The sequence below is a fragment of the Clarias gariepinus genome, chromosome 13 (genome assembly GCF_024256425.1).
Source record: "Clarias gariepinus isolate MV-2021 ecotype Netherlands chromosome 13, CGAR_prim_01v2, whole genome shotgun sequence".
Classification (NCBI taxonomy): domain Eukaryota; kingdom Metazoa; phylum Chordata; class Actinopteri; order Siluriformes; family Clariidae; genus Clarias; species Clarias gariepinus.
In genome coordinates, this window is record NC_071112.1 from 23,389,460 (window position 1) to 23,411,613 (window position 22,154).

Below are 22,154 nucleotides of genomic sequence, written 5' to 3' on the forward strand. Positions count from 1 at the left end.
AATGAGTTAAATAACCAAAAACATCGAAATAGAAATTTGGTATTGGCACTGCATATCAAATAATTGTACTGAAATATACAGTACTGCATACATTTTTTGAAACAGTTGTACATGGAGTAAAATGATGCACAGAAGTACTGATTTGGCTAAGTGCTGAAACCAAGTCGAATTATGCCAGGGGGACGGCATAGTGACGATAAAACACCATGTGATTGCACAGAGAATTCACAGCCAAGCCTTTGAAAAGAAGAAACAAGAGGCGTAGAGAATGTGTCAAAGAGAAGACCAAGAGTAGGCAAGACAGCAAGTGAGCGAGAGAGAGAGAGAGAGAGAGAGAGATTTTTGAGGTGCACCACATTTTGTAGACTAGCTTCATTTATTCAGTTAAAAAAAGGTAAGAAAAGGCATTTGCTGTATTTTTTATGTGGATAATTGTTGCCTTTTACCCAATTATTTATAAAAACAAACAAACTAAATATTTATTGACATATATTATATCCAATGCATGAAATTGATTTGATAATTTTGAAGTTGAAATTTAAATGACTTTGCAAAGTTCTAAGAGTACACAAGATGTTTCTGTAGATCTTTGAACTTTCCTTAATGCCTAGATTCCAGCCTGATTTATCCTATTCGGGATTTTCTGTTTTGTTAGATGCACTTGACTTACTCGAACCCGTTTTAGACAGAGGGGGTCGGACTGTACGTTCTTTCTTGTTTTACTAAATTTTGAAAGAAGAATAATTTGCTAAATGTGTAGGGGAGTATAACTGATTAAAGCACTGTAAATGCAAGTCCGTGGTCATTTGTGAGCAGGATCATGTGAATGGATGTTGTTACCTCTTCCCCCCTACCAGCAGCATGATTGTTTTTTTTGGCACGAATGTCTTTCAGCATAGAGCATGTCTAGTGGAGAGTGATGTAACCTCCTTTTTACTTTCTCTAACAGCTATCTAAAAGTTCTTTTAGGTATTATTTTCTTAGAAACTCTGGGCCAGATAGGTGATAAAATATCCTATCATACAAATACTTTGTAACGAGAATGTGGTTCAAAGTGTGGCTTTGTCACATTGAGATAAAAAAAAAAATAAAATTAATAAAAAATAATGTAAATGTGAAAAAAGGTGATAGCAAGTGAAAATATTACCAGACATTCTTAACATATTATTACAACAAAACTAAATATTAGATCTACACAAAGTTTACAAATTTTTAAGTGTAAATTTCTTGTTCTATTGGCAGATACTTGTTGCCTCTTCCAAGAAATAAATTCCTAAAAACTAGCAAAATTATTCAAATGTGTAAATAATTATTATAGTTCGAGGGGCCAGATGTTCAAGTCAAACTGAGACTTGTGATGACACTTTGCAGCAGTAAAGCATTTGAGTGGTGCAAACACTTTACAGAAGTTCGTATGTCTGTACTGTGAATGCCGATCCCTGCTGAGGTGGCTCAGAGCCCACTACAGTGGTTCCCATCAACATTCAGGGAGTAGAAACGACTGATTCATGAAAATCAACGGATAGCTTGTAACCAGCTTGCAAAACACACATCTGTCTGTTAGAACTGTACACACAATCATTTAGGGACACCACTTGCACATTAGAGAAACTCAATTAAGAGTCATTGCTACATCATTAAAGGAGTTCCTGGGGTGCCAGTGTTTCAAGTCATGGCTTGAGAACTTTCTGCCTTGCTGGCATCCGAGCGCTAGTGAAACACTCGAATAAGTGCATTAGTGTAGCAGGGGATTATAAAGAAAAATAAAGTTAGTGTTTACTTTCATAACTTTGTTATAGTGCAATATATAATAACTGTTATTCTGCACATTCAAAAGTCCCAGTTTGACTTGAACACTTTGTAGTTCATGCTTTGTATTAGAAATTGACCAAGAATTGCATCATAACCCAAAATTCCCCCGCATTCCCTATCTTGTCACTTAAAGCAGAGGGTTATCAGTAATTTAACAGAGGTTATGGCACATTGACATACAGTATATCTGGCATTTCTAATTTCTAAACAACAAATAAGCCCAACTAATTTTAACTTTTTAACTGAGTCTGTTGAACCAAAATGAACTTTGAAATTCATCCGTTCAGTGTGATCATTATTTAGTACAAAATATCAGTATTTATTTGATGACAGTTATTCTATTAACCTGCACAAGACCAAAAGAAAATATATTTTAGAGATAGAAGTCAAATTTATCACCAAAAAAACTTGTACAGTTGCAATTTTTTCGTTTAGTAATATGAAATCATGCAAAAATAATAGATAATAGGGAGCAAAGGCTAACCCGTCTGGTCCTATCCCATAGAAGAGACAATGTAAAACAAACTGCTGAATAAAGTTCATGCTGGATATGAAAGGAAGGTATCAGAACACTCGGCACATCACTGCCTGCCACATATGGGGCTTTGCAGACAAGGGTTTTTGATCTGGCCTCCAGATCTCAATCTGATCCAGTATCTGCAGGGTGTGCTACAAACAATTGTGATCCATGGAGGTCCCACCTTGCAACTTACAAATTCCACAGCCCATCTTTTGAAGGCTTGTGTACTTCCAAAGTCAAAGCTATTTTGGTGGATAAAGGGGACCCTATTGGGCTGAATTTTGGGTTTTATTGGTATAACTGATGAGTTTAGAGTAAATAACAGGCTCCAAAATTAAACCGTGCAAAACCCCCAGAGGTAATGTTCATTTTCTCAGAAAAAGTTCAGTATTCTTTATGTATCATAACTTCTGATCATAAGTTATGTGAATTGTTCAATTAACATTTTTTTTCCTTTTCAACTTTTGTCATGCGTTTGTTTTTTTATTTTTATTTTTTAAGGAGAAAGGACAGCAAAACAACAAGAACTGGAGATTAAAAACAAAACCCAAAAAAGTAGGAACATTTCAGAATATAAATCTATGGAATTACAATACATTTAAATCATAGCTACACTTCAACAGGCTTTCATTTTTTATATAGTTTATAAACTACTTTGAAGTTTAGGGGTATTTTATCCAATTAAGGAACTAATTAAAGAAACTAATTAAAGAAATGTTTTAATCTACAGTAGTGAGCCCAGAGTCAGTCCTGTTGGGACTCTTCTAATGCAGTGATGAACGTGACAGATTATGACACATACGTCAACTACAGCTGTAACCACAGCTTTTACAGTCACACATCGGGAAATGGCACCATTTTCGAGCACCCCTTCTCTCCAGTCATGGACAAGGCCATCAGTGGCATCACCATCATCATCCTCTTTATCACTATGATTTCCCTGGGCTGCACCATGGAGATAGAGAAGATTAAGCACCACATTGTCAGGCCGAGAGGTGTGGCCATAGCGGTGGTGGCTCAATTCGGAATAATGCCTCTCACGGCCTTCTGTCTGGCCAAGATCCTCCAGCTCAGACTCATTGAGTCCATCACAGTACTCATCTGTGGATGCTGTCCAGGTGGAAATCTCTCCAACATTTTTGCCTTAGCTCTACAAGGAGACATGAACTTGAGGTAACATACGCTGGTCTACATTTAGCAAGGGTTTCAAAGGAGATTTTCACATTTCTTTTGCACACAGAAGTGAATTAATTAGGGTTTAATTTGTACCAAATGAGGGATTCCATGGTGGCATGGTGGCTTAGTGGCTAGGCCTGTCGCCTTGCACCTCCAGGGTCCGGGTTTGATTCCCGACCAGATTCGATTTCTGCCTCTGTGTGTATGGAGTTTGCATGTTCTCCCTATGCTTAGTGGGTTTTTTCCCACAGTCCATAGACATGCAGATTAGGCTAATTGGTGTACCCAAATTGCCCATCCCTTACCCTAACCCTAAACCTATTTTATCATTTAAATGAGGATTACATGATGTAGTAGGAAAGGGATAACCCTTAGCCTCATTTAGACCCTAAGACTTCCCTGCTACCCCAAAATTACCTTAACTAGCAAAATGGTTTCATGAATAGAAAAAACAAACATGTTTTTCTATTGTTACTGGAGCAACCATAATGAATTGTAAAAGTACTTTATAAAATCTTTAGGATTAATGGGTTCTCAATTTTGCTGATCAAGTACATAAGGTATTTATGAACTGGTTTTTATTAAAACCGAAAATTATTCACTGACGTCGCAGGCTAGTTAGTAAAACACTACATGGTTCCCACACTTTTGTTTAAATGCTTTATTAATGCCTGCAAAGACTGATGTTAAAAGTGACACGGAACTCTCTTCCACAGTATCGTGATGACCACATGCTCTACAGTCTTGGCATTAGGAGCAATGCCCCTTCTTCTGTATCTGTACGGCCAAGGGTTCTCTGGTCTGGAGAGTGCAATTCCCTACGCTGGGATTTTTATTGCACTCATCATGACTTTATTGCCCTGTGCTGTAGGAATTGCCATCAATCACTGGGCACCACGTTACTCCGAAATCGTAACCAAGGTAAATTGCAAATCAGGTACTTGCCTGAGCTTCTTTTCTTTTTTGGGGGGGAGAGGGGCGGGGAGAAAACCTGTTTTATAATTATCATTCATATGTTAAACCCTAACACTGGAGAAAAACCCAGTTTATTCTGACCTGCTTTTCCACCTGATTAGTTATTTTCCTGTTTCCTTATTATTTGACTTCATGGATTAATGGATATTGTATTGTTTTTTTCTATTGATAATAAATAAAGATGTTGTAGCAGTAACCATGTACATAAGTAATTACCGTCTGGTAAAGATGGTCTTGAAGGAAGTACAGAACCATGTACAGAAAATATTTTTGTTATTATAAATTAGTATTCCATCAAAAAGGAAAAATTATCTTACCGGAAAATATCTGTAAGCCAGGAAAGAAAGCATTATATTATGTAAAAGACCCCTTAACAAAAAAGAAGAAGAAAAAAGAAGTAGGTGCGACAAAGTCCTCAGAAGAACTGTGGATGGTTCTGCAGGATGTTCAGTAAAACTAAGCAGCTAATTACCTTATAAAACTGCACTAATTGTAGCTGAGACTATATATTTATATATACATTTTTTAATGTAAAAATGCTTTCGGAAGACATCCTTGCCCGACTTCTGTACAGATCTGTAATATTAGTGGCGCAGTGGTTCGCACTGTGACCTTGCATCTCCAGGGTCGAGGGTCTGAGTCCTGCCTTGGGTCTGTCTGCATGGAGCTTGTATGTTGTCGCCACACTTGGTGGATTTCCTCCCACAGTCCAAAGACACCTAGAATATGGTAATCAACCCATAGTGTGTGTGAGTGAGTGTATACATGCTTGTATGCAAGGCCTTGTGCCTTGAGACCCATAGGTTAGGCTCCAGTCCTCCCATAATCCTGTACAGTATTAGTGCTATAGAGAATGGGTGAGGAAATGAATGAGTTTTTTTAAATGGATTAGTAAAAATCTGAGAGTGTCTTGTTCATGACCTCAAGCATTCACTTTTGGACACAAATTAAATGACTATCCAGGAAAATGACTCTTTATGCATCATTGATATAGACTAGACTTTAAGCAAGGCTTACGTCTATGATCACATTTTTGTACTGTATTGTATTTAATAATTGTAATTGGGCTGCTGCTAACAACTACAACACTAAATTTGAAACCCCAAGCAGAACAAGCAAACTCAACGCACACAAACCCTCACCCTGAAGATGCAAGGTCACCAGTGCTAACCACTAAGCCACTGTGCTGCCACACTAAATTTAATCCACTGAAATGTCAATAATGCTCATTTTTCAACAGGTGGGTCTTAGCATCTTGCTCATAGCCACTGTGGTGATTGGTGTGATGTGTGGCATCACATTAAGAGAAACAGTATGGATTGTGCTCTCACCTAAAATCATGGCTGTGGCTTTTCTCATGCCCTTCATAGGCTACATGTTAGGCTACACCATGTCCATCATCTTCAAACAGAATGGCCCGTGAGTACCAAGAAAGCCCTTAAAGCATTTAAACATCACTGTACTTTCCTAGTCCTAAAATGCAATCAATCAGTCTAGTGTTGCAGGATTTTACATCTTCATTTTAAAAATTCAAACCAGCTTGTAGGACATTCTAAATGCTTAACATAGAAGAAGATTAGCATGGCTTAATGTACCAAAACAACAACCAAACAACACCAAATCTCACTCACTAACCCTGTCATATGGATCATCTACTGACCAAAACACAAACGGGTAGAATAGCCAGGTGACATCGAGACATCATGTTATTTACAGTAAATGTCCACTCTTTACAACCATATGGTGTCGGAAAGCATGTTGGAATGCACAAAGCATTAACCCTAACCAGCATACATCAGGTTCCACTCCTGTAAAGAAAATCTCTTAAAGAAATCTGACGCTGAAAAAACATATTATAGATACCTAAAAAAATATTTACTTGGAGTTTTGAACATTACGCAATGTCTTGTCCCAGACATGCTCTGCATTTAATGTTTTTTTTTTGTTGTTTTTTTTACAATGTTTACCTTGGCAGTGAACCATCATGTGAAACGATGGGAAATGTTGAAGTTGGGACAGCTGTAATTACAACATTGTTCAATAAAACCGGGGAGATATTAGGACTATAAATAAACAATACACACATATTACACATATATATACAAATAAACTAACTATGCAGCTGTAGAATGCATCTTTGCAGATATACAGTACATTGATCAGCCATGACATTACAATGAAAAACATTAGTATTGTGTAGAGTAGGTTCGCCTTCACCTGAACAGCTCCAGCCCCGACATCTGGCGGTGTGCTATGGTATTTGGCACCAGGAAACTGTGAGCCGATTCTTTGGGTGCTGTGGGTTCCAGCGTGGCGTCCCATGGGTGCTCAACTGGATTGGGATCTGGGGTGTTTGAAGGTCAGGTTAGGGTTTGGCTTTTGGGCCATTGGCTATTAAGTAAACATATCAATTTGAATAGGTCTTTGTGGAGTTTTCATGTCTAACATAGCATTTGTTATTTGAACCAACTTGTTATATAAAAGCATATCTAGTGCATATGGTCTTGGTATTTTGTTCAACTTGTTTTCCACTGTCTCTTCAGATGCAGGAGGACAATCGCTATGGAGACCGGCTGTCAAAACATCCAGCTGTGCTCAACAATTTTGAAAGTGGCATTCCCTCCAGAGGAAATCGGCCCCTTGTATCTCTTTCCACTCATTTACATTGTATTCCAGGGTGCTGAAGCGCTCTTCCTTATTTTCCTCTTCAGAATGTACCGAAGGTTTACACCCTCAAACGAAGGTGAGATCTCTTGCCAGTCCTTCAATTATAAATTGAACAGGTTATTAATATGGTTTCTGACCTGAAAAGGCCTGTAGTATCAGAGGCCATACTCTTGGACATCTTGTAGCCAGGGACCTCATTGACTGTATAATAAATTTCAAAAACTCTTAAAACAACCTCATTGATTATAGAGTATTAACATCCATAAATGATATACATACTCGGGTTGGCCCAAATGTCTCCATCTGTAGGCCATCATTTATGTAATTATATAAGTATAAATTACTGTACAGGCAAATGCTCAAATCGATGACTTGCAACATTTCTTACAGTTTCAAAACTGATGTTTACATTCATAGATGATTTCTTTATTTAGTGCAACAGTTTTTTGGGGCTGATTCTAATAGACTATTGACTTCAAATAATAAGAGTTGAGTACCATTAGGCTTGTTTTTTTTTAAGCTTTAAAATAATCTTGGGTTTGAAATAAAAAGAAAAGAAAAAAAGACTTTTGGGCCACCTTGTATATTGCTTAGATTAAACTAATTCAGTTTAATTGACAAGTCAGGCTACTAACAACTAAAAGAATGCAATAATAAAATAACTTTGATAATGATGTCATGTCATGTCCAAAAACAAACAAACAAAAAATAATACTCTGATTGGTCCATCAGGACTCTGCTTTGAAAACTTCTATTGTTCCAAAGCCATCAACTGATGAGCTGATACATTGAATTTTTTCAAATTTTATTTTATCTAAACTAGGAAAAAAAATAGTTTTCCACATAGCAAACTTGATCTCTATGATTTCTACTTTTTATTGATGATTGAAATATTGTCATGTTTTTGTGGCAGATCCTGTAAAGAAAGCTGAATATATGGAGGCGAATGTGTCTTAATAAGACTTCATCTGGATTGCAGTATAATACAAGGGATATAATACAGAGCATTAACAGCTGGTGTGGAGGTTGAGGTGAGCTCTCCAGCTACTCCAAACACAGAGCATATGGAACTTTCATAAAAAAAAGGGAAAAGATGCTAAGATTTTTGAAGATGACTTTTACATTTTTTTTAAACAAAAAGGCTGATTTTGTTTATTTAAAATAAAGGTCAAACTCAAAATGAGATGCACTTTTTATATGCTTTAATACATACGCACAAAAACACACAAGTCAGAAATAACATCACAATGCCAACATTAAGCCCAATATTGTGAAGGTTCCCTTTGTGCCATCTGGGCAGCTCTGGCCCTTAGGGGCATTTGGTGGTCTGCTGTGAAGGCTGACAGCAGGACATTGGCAGCAGATACTTTGCGTGCTGAGGGTTATGAGGTGGGCCTCCATGAATCTGACTTGTTTGTCCAGTGTATTCCATGCATACTCGAACAGATTGATATCTGGAGAATTTGGAGGGTAGATTGGTACTGTATATACTGGTATATATGTATAGTACAGTAACACAATTTTACTGTCAACTAATTAGTGAGCAAACAGTGAAGACGTGTACTGAAAATATTGGACAAAAATATTACAATAACTGTTTAGGAATTACTCAAAAGTATGTCCTTTGTCATGGGTTCAAGGTTTTACAAACAAACTATCATAAACATTAGTATTATTTGTAGTATTTTGGAGGGAAAATGTTTGGGTTTGAAACCCATGGACGTCACCAAATGCTATGTTTTCCCTCTTGTGCATCTTTGCCAGTCATTTAGACATTGCTTGTTTGTGGGTCATTCTGCTTTTAGTTTAAATGTAAATGTTTTTAATGTAAAAAGCAGCTGTAGTGGACTGATGTCAGATGTCTGACTTGGCCCTATAGGGAGGTTCTGTTTCTTAGCCCTGAATTGCTTTCTTGGTATGATTTGGGTCATTATGCTTATGTACTTTCAAGCGCTGTCCTATCAGTTTTGCACACTTCACCTGCTACTTTTAACAGCAGTTACATCATTAATAAACACCAGTGATGTAGTTCCACTGGCAGTCATACATAACTGTGCCATAACATTGCCTCCATAATGTTTGACAGATGCTGTGGTATGCTTTGGATCACAAGCCCTTCCTTTCCTTACGCATATTCTTCTCTTCCAATCAATGGGGTACAAGTTAGTCTTTAATCCTGTATTTAGACCTAATCTGGCCTTTCTGTTCTGGAGTGTCCCATCTTGAGATAAACTGTCTGTACTTACTGTACATTTATAAAAGGCATTTCTTGATTGTAGGCTTTGACAATGACACATCCTCCTTCTTCAAATTGCTTATGACACAAATGTTGTGAAGTGTGAATTGCGATTATCCACTTTAGTTGTCTACTCTGGCTTTCAAGGTCTTTTGGTGTTTGCTCTTCAATGCATTTCTTGCTTTTTTGATGTACCAAATTGTTGATTTAGCCACACATATTTGATGGGGCCGAGCACAATACCATCAACCGTATTACATCATAGTTTGTGAAAAGTCTAAAAGTGTTATAATGGTAGTAATAGGTATTTCCCTTTAAAATTCATGTGCCCACTGTCTTTCTGGTACCCCGGGGTGGTGATGGCGCTTGTGCTTGGGCCCGATCATCACCGCTTGCAAGTATATTAATACAGTATTTCTTTTAATTGTTATAAATGACTAAGAAACAGGCTACAACTCGCCTTGAAACAGGCAAATAAGTCAACAGATTGATTACTTTTGAGCCTATAAAAAAAAATAAACGGACTGTATACAGGTGTATTTCCCACACTTCGGATACACTTGATTCCACTGTGGTGGTAAAAAAATAAATAAATTTACTTGTCACTATCCAAACAAAAATGCAAACAGAACATTTTTTCGTAGGTGAAATGATTTTTAATCAGGAACACTTATTTACAATGCAGAGATAAATTATTTTTTTTCTTTTTAAAACTCCTATGCTTGGCAAGTAACTTTATTCTGGTTACAAAATGAAAAACAGATATTATACAATACATGACATCATTGTTTTGGTATTAAATAAATCAACTGGCATAAAATTATCCAGAGTTTGCTCCAGCAATGATATCAGGATGATCTTCATTAAAGCAAGGTTATGAACTTGCCTGCTTTACATAATTTAAAAATTAATTTTACAATGCTAATCAATAGCACTCATATTTAAAGTCATTTAAAAAAATGTACTAATGCACATCAATGCACATTAACATATGAACAAAAGAAAACGTTAATGAGCCTGCAATACTGTCAAAGCAAGTACATTTGCTCAAGCTTCAAGATATATTGTGAAAATCTAAAATTCAGCCAATCCCTAAGGAAATGGAGCCTCGCTGCGTGGATGAAAAACTTGGAGATGAATCGGTGTGCTACTGAAGGGCCTACAGTGTGTTTATGCTTCCAGAGCTAACCCATGCTTTTTTTTTTTTTAACTCCATACATCACGGACCACTTCAATCCTACACTAACGCTTCTTAAAAACTAAGTCACATGCCTCATAATTTAATCTTGGGTCATTTTTTTAATAAACATGCTAACTTTTTTTTGTTTTAAATACTGCTTGGCAGTGACAAATAAATAGGGAATAAAACCAACTATGAGGGTAGAAATAGCCCTTGTTAAAGTGTATCAGGGTGCATACCATAAAATAATTTTCATTGATAAAAAAATTAGCAATGAGTGTGACGATGCTTTCAATTCTCCAATCTTAAACAAAAAGGAGGAAACAAACAACCACTTAGTGCTAGCACAAGTCTGAATGCATCAATAACAAGTCAAGTGGTACCATGGTTGTGTGAGTGTGTCCGGGTGTGTGAAAGCTGTGGGGCATCTGTTCTTTATTTCAGAGCAATGTGTTTACTTACAAAAAAGAGATTTTTTTTTTAATTAAACATTTGCTCACTATACAGTGTTGTGTCTTTGCTACATGTCCAAGGACACAGAGGAAACCGAAGCTGTGAAGGAGTGTGTGTGTGTCATATATGTGTAAATAATTAGCAAGTTTTTAACTGGACAGAACTGGTGGCTCACGCTGGGCATCAGATCGGTCGAATACAGTATCACCTGAGATGGGCTGTGTGTTGCAGAGAAACAGCTGAAAGTCAGATCACAGCAGGCAGGCGTGTGCAGCTGCAGTCTTTGTGGCCTCGGCAACAGGCTGCGACAGAATCTCTCAGGATTCCTTTAATAAGGGAATGTCTAATGGGAGGAGAAAAGGAACAGTGATTAATTATGAAACACAATTCTGAACGACATTCAGGGTTCTTTCAATATCCTTGATATGTCTGGGATAAAAATGATCAACTACTGCAGTATGCTGTGACCCTAAAGTTTATATTAAAATGTAGGATTCCTAAACAGTGGTACCTTGGATTGCGAGTAACTTGCAAGAAGAGCAAAACTTTGTAATCATTTTTTACCTTTTAAACAAGCAAGGACTTGATATACGAATAGTATGCATGTGCTTTGTCTGACAAGATAACAACTGAGCCCGCTAATTCTAATTTAATATACAAGTGCTTTGATTTGCAAGCATGCTTCCGGAAGAAATTATGCTCGCAATCCAAGGTTTAACTGAAGTTTTAGTTACAATTTAATCAGTAAGAAAGCGATTGCCAAATAAGATCTACTTCAAATGACTTGACCTTTCTGTGACCTTGACTCTCTTTGGATTAAATCCAAAATGTAATCAAATTAGCTGGCTACACTTATAATTCCATTAAACTATTACAAATATTCAACTGCTCTTTCTTTCCAGGTTACTGAGAATCCTAAAAGGTAACGCCCTCTGTCCCGAAGACTCACTCATAGTGGAAACCTCATTAACTCTTATATTGACAGAGTTGACACTGAGACTGATTGACACGGAGACTGATTCCATATGTCAACATATAAGCATCTCCTTGGAGAAAGCTTCACCATGATTTTTAACTGATTATTAGCCTTAGGTTACAAGTAGCATCAATGTTATCTGAAAGTTGGGTCATCCCAACTCTCTTGTAAACTTGAAACATTCCACTACTCATCCATGTAGCTTCTTCAGTCTGAGGGAAGTTGGTAGGATTGCAGAAACATTTATCCTCCAGGGTCAAAGATCATGTCCTGTCTGAATGGGTTAATTAGGTGAAAATGGAGATAATGAAAGGAGGAGAGAAACATTAGAGAATAGGGAAGGGAGAGAATTCACAATAATTTTTTTTCTCCCTACTGAGGAACACTTGCGTATTTTTAGCCTCCATTACAGGAGCTGGGAATCTGCACCTAGTTGTTTTGAGAGCCACCATAAAACAATGAGAAGAAGAGAGCGATGAGGTCAATCTTTGCTTTATGCCTAATATTATTGATATTTTCGAGGAAAAATGCCAAGAGCAACTCTCTCGCGTGCCTTCCTACTTTATCAGCATTTTGGCTGTGTAGGTCAGAAGATGAGATAGCTGTGTGCTATGCACACAGATTTTGAAGGAGATAAAGAGCATTGATGATGTCGCATCCACTTATGGTATGCTGATTTGATCAGTCCCTGAGTCCACTGTATCATACCCATCTTTCTTTCCAGTGGACTCGGACATAGTTCTAAAGAACGGAACGATTTTGTTCTCATTGATGAAAATGAACCAGACTTTAGGGTGAAGTGTTCTCGAAAACGCCCGTTGTGCATTGGTGAATTCTTCACAACTCTTTACCCTTCTCTAATCTCTAATGAATCTCTATCTCATCCTTTCACCTAACAATCCAATTCATGCAAGGGAGGAACTTGACCCTGGGGGACACAAATTTGTTGAATCCTATATGTATATAAAATACTTCAAGGCACCATTTTTAATACTGACACTTTGTAAACTGTCTGAAAAGCTTAAAATTATTAACAGAAGGGTTAAAGGAAGAGTAGAAAAGTATAGAGAGTTCTTACCATCAGCGAGGTTCTGCTCAGAGCCATGTAAAGACACTAAACTGTTTTGGTGACTCAAGTCCGGATTCTGGCACTGAAATCCTGAGGATACTGCTGTAGCTCCCTGTGCTCCATCCAAACTCCAGGAAGATGAGTACGAAGATGAGGAAGACGGCTGATGTATCGCTGAGGTCTCCGTGAGCTCAGTGTGTGTTGTTGAGGCCTGGGTTAACACATGCTCCAAAGACTCTAGTTGTGTTTGGGGTAGGAGTCGAGACAAAACTGCACCCCCAGCTCCTGACACAGCCTCCTCGTAGGATGGCAAGGTAACTTGTACACCCTCCACCATGATGGTCACCGGCTGCCCGGAGTGTTCCTGATCACGCCTACAGCAGGGGAGAGTGCAAACTAACTTCAAATATTTTCTAACATGTATACGTTAAAACGTATCCAAGTTATTATTAAATTGTATAATATTGATGCTTAAAATGTATTAACTTTTGTGGGTTTATTGTGCATTGTGTCACGCTTTACACCATGTGCCCCGTCTGTACCATTATATACTCGCCTCTGTTGCCAGTTAAGCTTTATTTACCTGCTATTTAAAGAAAACTTTCAGTACTTTCTCACTTAGTCAGAGGCCAGACTTTGAATTAGATCGAAGTGTAATCAACAGTTTATAATACAGATTGGGGGGACAATTCAGTACCATATTGAGATTCTTTTGTGTGCCTATTTATATATAGCCACGTGGAGTACAAGATAATTTTTTATTTAAATGAATTTTCAAGTTTGCATTTAAAGTTGTAAAATATTGCAGTTCCTCTGTAATCCTACAGGTGGCGAGCTCTATTTACACAGTACAGCATCCCATACGGTAGGAGTGAAAGACAATTATGATACTTACAGAATCACAATACAAATTGCTGCCTAGGAATCGTGATAATATTCTATCGGGTGATCGCTGGTAATTCATATATCTCTAATTTATAACAGAAATCACAGCTGCTTCTGAACATGGTATATAAACACCAAAATCTCAAAGCAGGATGTACAAGAGAGGAAAAAGGAGGAAGGACATTGCACAAATAAGCAATAATTTAAGCAAGAAAAAGAGACGTTTCAACACCAAGCTGGAGCCCAATTTATAATGAAAGCAAATTAACTTGCTCCTAAAGGCACTGCATGAAAGATCTTCAATATCAGTACTAATTATTACACTCAAAAGGTTAAAATGGTCATTAAAAGTAAATCCAATGCCCCCTTTGACCAAAAAGTGTTTAATTATTTCAATCACTATTTCACTCACAGACCACAGAATTATACATATTATCAAGCCAACTGGGTTTTAATCAGTCATGGTCATGCTGTCATATTTGACCAATCATTACAACATTACAAAATACAGTACCAGTCAAAAGCTTGGACACACCAGAAACAGTTCATGCAGGAATAGTATTGTGAAGCATTTGCAAAACCTATTAAGCACCATGAAGACCTTTCCAGGAAAACAAGACTAAAACTGTAGAGGAGAAGTTCATTTAGAGTTACTTCTAGTTAACTACTAAATTAATAAATAAATCACCAATTAACAAGCAGCACCTCATATCAGAGCCGTTACGAAGGCTTTACAGAGCTTAAGTAACAGACACATTTCAATATCAACGTGTTACAATGTAGAAAGAAATACCAATCAGGAAAAAAACTGAGTTAGAAGGTGTGTTCAAACTTTTGACTGGTACTGTATCTTATCATATAAGGCTAATGCTGTAAAAATGATGTGCACCAAATCAAACAGGTATTACAGTATATCACCTTATCATTTGGACTACTAGCTCCACCTGGTGGACTCCACAGCCTGCCCTGCTGGTGCATACGCATTTGTCCGCCAAAGGTTATTTACTTTAATGGACATCCCTCTGCGGTCAAAATAACTTCATTTTCATAAGAAGTAAAAGAGCCATCAGTAATCAACCTACAGTACATAAGGACTACTAACGAGGTTTACTGGGAGCATTGGTGGCTCATCGGTAGGCTTTTTCGCCTGCGATGGGGAAGGCCTGAGTTTGTTTTTTAGGCAATGCCTCAAACCCAGCCACGGCATGATTAGTGCCAGTCCAAAGCCTGGATAGAATAGGAGGGTTGGGTCAGAAAGGACATCTGGTGTAAAATCTGTTCCAAGTTGTATGTGGGACGAATGGTCCTTTTTGGTGACCCCTTAATGGGAGCACCAGAAAGAAGATGATGAACATTTCAGGTAAAAAAATGCTGACGGTAGCACATGCAAATGTCCCCCCCCCCCCGTCGAAGTTTTGTGAATTAAGTCTAAGAACTGTAATGAGCCATCATTTCATATTTTTAGTTCATTGCCATTAAGTAACTAGTGTTACCCTTTTAAGAATCATGAAGTTTTCACAGTTAATATGTTCTGAGAACACAAAAGACAAAAAAAACAAAAAAAAAAAAAAAAAGAGTAGTCATAAATAAGATGATTTACTGGAGTGTTAACTTGCTTCAATACAGTCATGAAGCAGTAATGTGCCTAAATAAATTATAATACAGTGTTGTATATACATTTTAAATCCCCAGATATCACTCATCCACTCCAAGAAAAATGGCTTCAACAGATTGTTTTTGTTTGCTGTTATATTAAGAATGAGAAAACCCAAAATTAAAAAGTAAGCTTACCGTCCATGATGAAAAGCCTTCAGTTTGGGCTGCAGTAAAACGAGCACCACCATTAGGAGGAGGACAAGTGCCACGCAGCTGGCTGTGGTGGCCACGATGGACAGCGTGTTCATTCCCAACACAGGAGCTGTGTGTGTTTCTGTACAGAACATAATTTATTCTTACATGCTTTTCTTACTGAGATTTGTTTTAGCATTAAATTACAAATAAGCCGAAACAGGCTCATAAAATTTGAAGTGAAAGAATGAGCATTGGTCTGAAGTGAGACTTCACCTTGACTAAACACACAGCTGAGCTGCGTAGGACTGTTCCATTCTCCGTTTTGGCAGGTAATATATTTGTAGTCTCCCTTTAGTGTGTAGCCCTCGTGACAGAAATACTCCACCACAGTGCCATCGCTGAGATCATGGCATGTAGAGGGATGGCAGTTATAATCACCGTTCTTTGGTTTAAATGGAGGTCTGCACACTGAAACACACAGGATAAACTGCTACAGAACAAAACTCTGAAAGTGAAACTGACCTAGTAAGAAATAATGCCATACTTCAGTGAATTTTACAATTTAAACAAAAACGGGTGATTTTATTCATGTGGAATGTTTCTGAATTTTAATAGCTAAAGAACTGATTAAAAATATATTAAGGATATTTGTTTTTAAGAAGCATCGGTTTATGAGTAATTTGAAGCTCTAAAAATGGTAAAGAGGAACTCACAGTTATTGTGGAGGCAGCGTGGTGGGTCCAAGGACCAGAGCCCCTCTCTGGTACAGACGACGACGCTGGGCCCATCCACAGTGTAGCCCGAATCACAGCTGTACTGCAGCACAGTGCCCACAGGCAACGAGCCTCTGTTTGTTTCGGTCACATTTACATCTCCATGCTGGATGGAGAATGGTCTCACGCAACCTGGTCCGGAAAAGCAGACAAAAAAAAAAAGTTTATTAGCTAATGCTAAATAACTAGCAAAAATAATATGGGATGGGTACAATGACTATTTAGGAAATAATTTAGAGTTCCAGAAATTAATCCACATTATACAGTACTGTAAAAAAAATCTTAGTAAAATAATCCTTTTATTTGTCAGTGTAACCCAATCCGAGCACAGCATCAGCTGGAAAATTTGCACCAGACAAACATTAGCTAAAACCTTTTAGGGCTTTAAAAACACTGATAGGGCTGAACATTCTGTCCACTGACAGATGAACTGTGCACTATTGTTTTTTTTGCCCCCAGATCCCAATTCGATTGTGCACCAGACAAACAAGTACAATGTATGGAGGCCCCACTACACAACCCACAGTACACAAAGCATCCAACGCCATCACCCTGTTGCCAGACACAAAAGCACATCCCAGAGGGCCTGTGAAGACATGCCAGAAGAGGCCAGAGCCATTCTAGTGGCACAAGGATAACCCAAAACCTAGATGGTTTTAATATTAATGTTTTAAATGCTATGGCTGAACTAAAAAGTTTAAGATTTTGGACCACATTTCACTTTTCTGGACATACACAAGAGGCCATACGTCACACCATAGTGCAAGTCCAGGAGATGAGCTGCTTTCAATAAGTTGGGCAAGTTGCGGTTGGTGCCCTAATGAGGAGATTTTGTGTAACTGAGGAAGGCGGTTGATTTTGTGTTAGTGTAATGCCTGATCTGTGTCTCATGTCAGTAAAATTGGGACACATTCCGATTCTGGAAAGCAATGGCAAGTGTGCACACAGAAAAAGGTATAATGAGGTTTCACAAAAACAGCCAGCTTTAAATCCAATTTCTAACACTGACCTTGACTGAGGACACAGCTGACCTCCACAGGATGATTCCATTCTCCCTTTTGGCAGGTAAGGTATTTGTTATCTCCCCTAAGTGTGTACCCCTCATTACAGAAAAACTCCACCATTGTGCCATGGGTCAGGCGATGGCATGGAGATGGGTGGCAAGTGTAACCCCCGTTCTCCAGATCCAATAGCGGGGGACAGTCTGGTAATGGAAAATTACAAAATCATACATAAAAACAAATGACTCATTATGACTGTAATATTACATACTGACTCGCATCAAAACCCTGGGTTTAGATTATTTTTTTTATATATATAATGTTTTGAATACTTTTTTCTCCCAAATACTCCAGCAGTTCATTAAATAGGCTCGGCATGCGTCAGTGCTTATTATGGCACTATTTTGGAATTCGCTTCAGCTTGGTTAAGTTTTACACTCATTAGGAAACGTTTATGATTTATGGTGCTACCCTTCAATAATCCTTTAAAATTTCCTGACAAGTCACGAGAGAGGAACTCACAGTTATTGTGGAGGCAGCGTGGTGGGCCAGAGGACCACAGCCCCTCTCTGGTACAGACAACAATGCTGGGTCCGTCCACAGTGTAGCCCAAATCGCACGTGTACTGCAGCACAGTGCCCACAGGCAATGAGCCTCTGTTTGTCTCGGTCACGTTCACTCGGCCATGCAGAACGGAGAATGGCCTCACACAACCTGGTACAAAAAACATTGTTTATTCTTTAATTAAGCTAGAGAACAAAAAATGTAGCTGTTCAGTGCTGAAGGAAAAGCATAATTAATAGCCTGGGCAAAGGTAGGGGTGGAGTAATTTATTCAATAACACCTTTATCATCTTAAATTCATTAACTTAATCATTAAGTTAATTAAGTAATGGTGTATTTTGGCCCAACGGTTTGTTTAAATGGTTTGACTAAAATTGTACTCTGTGACAAAACTCTGTGTCAAAAATAACTGGCTGCAGGGAACTTACTTGATGCCTGTGTGGTAGGCAGCAAACTCACAAAGAGCAAAAGAGACCAAGATAAGGTAGAAAGTGACAACGAGGCATCGACCGAAGAAGAACCTTCAGTGATTCCCTCTGACATCTTACAGCTCAGCGGCAGAGTTACGGTTTACTGTAGACAAGTAAAGTATTAACAATCCTTCATGACAAACTGAAATCCACTATATAAAACTTCTTTTTCTACAGCAATAAATGTGCAGCATGGGGTACTCACTGGCATTAATACTCACAGGCTACTTAACCAGGTTCGGGTGACTTGTGCTAAAAATTCATTATGACGGTGAAAGATTTTGCACCATGCGAGTAATGTAGTTTACATTAGCCTGCACTAATGGACATTTCCTCTCTAAAGCACCTAGCAGTGATTGTAGCCTAACCATTAAGAATAACAGTACATTAAACCTTAAATATTAAATGACTGTATGTAAATGCTTCCAAATAAAAACAACTGATTAAGAATTGAAAATGCTATAATGCTTTTTTTATTCCAAAGAACTGGTGCTCCTGAGAGTCTCTTACCCTAACCCTAAGAGACTTTAAACAGCTGGCCAATAAGGAAGCAGGTCTATAACTCCAACCTGTCAGCAACTGGCCAATGAGGATGCAGCACTTTAACACCCGCCCATGAAATATACTTTTGTGAGAAGGAAAAAACAAAAACTCATCAGTAAAGCTTTTTTTTTCTTTTTTTGCATTTAATTGCATATTTAATGTGTTTTTTCACTTTTATAGTATTTTTGTTTCATTTATTTATTTTTGTACCTTTTTGAGACAAAACAAAGGTTTCAAAAAAGCTGCTTTGTCTCTGTACTAGCATGGGCATTTTGTATGCAAAATGTTAACTTGACACTATTTGGTAAATACATAAATAGTTATTATATTATCTCACTCATTTTCTATAACTCTTATCCTGTACAGGGTCGTAGGAGGCCTGGAGAGTATCCTAAGGGACTTCATGGCACAAGACAGGTTATGCCAATCTATTGCAGAGCGCATACAGTACATAAACTCTCACATTACAAGGAATTTGGAGCACCCAAAAAAACAAATCAAACGCATGGAGAACATGCACACTCCTTACACACAGACCTGAGGTGAGGATCAAACTCTCAACCATGGAGGTGTGAGACACAGTGCTACCATAGTTAATTCTATATTAAATTATTTATAATCTATTGTACTCAAGTCCCTTACCTACTGACTGTAAAATCTAAGCAAGAGGGTGTGGCCAAATATGTTGCTTTACTCTGTGTTAACTAGTTCAGGAAAGTGAAACTGAAGTTGGGACTATAAATAAATGAAACATTTAGTAGCTGTGACATGTATAAAAAGTGCTTTGTGGTGAACAGCATTGAAGAGACAAATTTACATATACTGTACATATATCAAAAGAATAAATACAATGGAAACAGTTTTTAAAGCAGGATATGAAAATATATACTGTTTACAAAGGGACTGTACATATTTGTGCAGAATAGAGCTAAAAGTCTGCATATCTACATATTTGGTTATGCATTTATTAGGGGGTGCCCTAATGATGGGTTGGAATTGGCTACGACTACATTGGGGAAAAAAACTTATATATATATATATATATATATAAAAAATAATATTAAAAATATTATATATAATTAAAAACTACAATATTTCACCTATTAATTACAGTGTCAGTTACAAGCTCTAGCTGTCGCGGAAGGATATGTAGATCTAGAGCAAATTAGCAGGTTAAATAAAGAAACAAATCGTGATCTGTCTATAATAAATGATGTTTGTGGAACTGTATAAAAGCAATATAATACTCGAAGGCCGTGCTGTTGTGCTGAATATCTTCACGGCTGTGATACCTTCGGCATTCAGTCGAAGCATCAAAGTACAACAGCGCCCCCTCTGGTGTCATCATAAAAGGCTTTTATAAATCTTCCTTCATGTAACATGTGCAGATTAGTACATGACCTCAGGCAAGGGTTTTTTTTGCGAGCATACACTGACTACACCCCCCTGAAAACAGTCGGTGAGCCTGACCCCGCAGATCACATGACCTCAGTGCTCAGGCTGCGCCGAACGTCCGCCCGCCCACCCAAACACACACACACACACACACCAGGGCTTTAAATCCGACTTCCTCATATCGTATAAATCCGACCACTCCGTGAATGTCGACGTGGCCTCAACAGCATCACCCTTTATTTAATTTATTAGACAAATAAAACCCGGAAGTGACTTACGCTATACTTAGCAACACCGGAAACGGCTAACGGCTTCATTGTTTACAAAACCTCAGCTAAACACTAGAGGGTTAGTTTAGCTATTCATAACTTTAAATACCTTAACAACCCCAATAATACACGTCTTCGTGTTTAATGGTTATTTTTTTTATTCTGTGTGCGTTATAGAGCTTGTATCTTCATTGTTTTAGCGACAAAGGAAACAGAGACAATAGCTAGCTAGCGTTAGCCGTCAGTGCTATCTGAAAAAAACACAATGTTCTCTTTGCTATTATTACCTGTAGCACTGAGTTAAAAAACTCGGCTGCTGTACACTAAGAATGACTGAAGTTAGAGCTATCATCTCACAGGTTAGCAAGCGCATTAATCCTCTGCTTTGAATTTAAAGACAGCGCAGGTTTGTTTTCATTAGGATGTCAGTATTAGCTCAGCGTCGATGTGAAGAAAGTACAAACTATTCGTCAGACTCCAGCATCATATGGTTAACACATTATCCTGATTTATTTTTATTTTTATAAAAACACGAATGTTTTTGGTGTGTATATATAAACTGACCTTTGTACGTGGAAAGGCAGCTAGCAGGTTAATTCCTCTACTCCTCCTGCTTTATCTTCTTTAAGGTTGCTTGAGGGTTCGGCAGCCAGTTTGTAGTTGCATTACCGCCACCTGCTGGACACAAACATATCTTTCCGCCTCTTTAAGCTGATTTCTCTAGACCAACCTTCCTTAAAAACCCTGAACTTGGCTTGACTTGTTCTGGGTCTTGACCTCTTCGTTCTGCTTTTCAGCCACAAAGCGGGGTACAGCCTGAACAGGATGCCAATCTATTACAGGACACAGACACGCACACTTACATACTCATTCACATGCTACAGGCAATTTGCTGACCAGAGTACCCGGAGGAAACTCACCAAGCACAGGGGAGAACACGCAAAGTCCACACACACAAAAATGATTTAGTTCTGCGATTTTCATGATTTTAGACCTAATTATTGGAATTGTTTGCATCTTTAACGCTTGTTTATCTAACATACAAACTTCCTAATTTCCCTATATAAGCTGGAACCCAAAGAAAAGAAACTTCCACACTGTCATTATACAGTTTCAAACATGTATATCATTTTTCAAATAGCATGTCCTGTCTACATGAATTTCCTGTCCCTGTGCTGGTGTTAATGTGTTAATAGGGTTCTTCCATCCATTTCAATGCTAATAAGATTAATAATTAGTTACATATTAATAACAGAATATACACAGAATTTATCTTTGGCTTTTTTTGTACTAGTCAACTGTGGGATAAAGAATAATGCACCTGTTCATCCTGTTTCAGGGTCTTTTGACACCTTAAAACCTGGCAGTAGAATTCGCTATTGACAATCTGGCCCCTAGGG

The 22,154-nt window shown here is 37.9% G+C and overlaps 2 protein-coding genes across 2 annotated transcripts; one reads left to right on the forward strand and one right to left on the reverse strand.

Annotated features, from left to right (window-relative positions):
* The first annotated feature begins 295 nt into the window (after positions 1 to 295).
* LOC128536111 (hepatic sodium/bile acid cotransporter-like) lies at positions 296 to 8,311 on the forward strand. The gene is made up of 7 exons (XM_053510273.1): positions 296 to 394; positions 2,834 to 2,887; positions 3,063 to 3,505; positions 4,225 to 4,429; positions 5,724 to 5,902; positions 7,027 to 7,226; positions 8,064 to 8,311. Exons 3-7 carry the CDS (start codon positions 3,108 to 3,110, stop codon positions 8,105 to 8,107), a joined length of 1,026 nt encoding a protein of 341 aa, XP_053366248.1. The 5' UTR covers positions 296 to 394; positions 2,834 to 2,887; positions 3,063 to 3,107; the 3' UTR covers positions 8,108 to 8,311.
* Positions 8,312 to 10,019: 1,708 nt separating this feature from the next.
* On the reverse strand, positions 10,020 to 21,425 carry LOC128535874 (sushi domain-containing protein 6-like). The gene is made up of 9 exons (XM_053509954.1): positions 21,319 to 21,425; positions 18,506 to 18,650; positions 18,037 to 18,228; positions 17,523 to 17,717; positions 16,454 to 16,645; positions 16,014 to 16,208; positions 15,741 to 15,879; positions 13,074 to 13,438; positions 10,020 to 11,362 (listed from the first exon to the last, which is right to left on the reverse strand). Exons 2-9 carry the CDS (start codon positions 18,618 to 18,620, stop codon positions 11,337 to 11,339), a joined length of 1,419 nt encoding a protein of 472 aa, XP_053365929.1. The 5' UTR covers positions 18,621 to 18,650; positions 21,319 to 21,425; the 3' UTR covers positions 10,020 to 11,336.
* Positions 21,426 to 22,154: the final 729 nt, after the last annotated feature.

What these genes read in the sequence shown, in the direction of transcription:
- LOC128536111 (XM_053510273.1), top strand. Translation starts at nt 3,108, where the DNA reads ATGAACGTGACAGATTATGACACATACGTCAACTACAGCTGTAACCAC. An exon ending in CAAGGAGACATGAACTTGAG is followed by an intron (nt 3,506 to 4,224) that starts GTAACATACGCT and finishes TCTCTTCCACAG; the next exon opens with TATCGTGATGACCACATGCT. An exon ending in GTTTACACCCTCAAACGAAG is followed by an intron (nt 7,227 to 8,063) that starts GTGAGATCTCTT and finishes TTTTTGTGGCAG; the next exon opens with ATCCTGTAAAGAAAGCTGAA.
- LOC128535874 (XM_053509954.1), bottom strand. Translation starts at nt 18,620, where the DNA reads ATGTCAGAGGGAATCACTGAAGGTTCTTCTTCGGTCGATGCCTCGTTG. An exon ending in GCCTACCACACAGGCATCAA is followed by an intron (nt 18,229 to 18,505) that starts GTAAGTTCCCTG and finishes TTTTTGTACCAG; the next exon opens with GTTGTGTGAGGCCATTCTCC. An exon ending in CAGCTGTGTCCTCAGTCAAG is followed by an intron (nt 16,646 to 17,522) that starts GTCAGTGTTAGA and finishes TTTCCGGACCAG; the next exon opens with GTTGCGTGAGACCATTCTCC.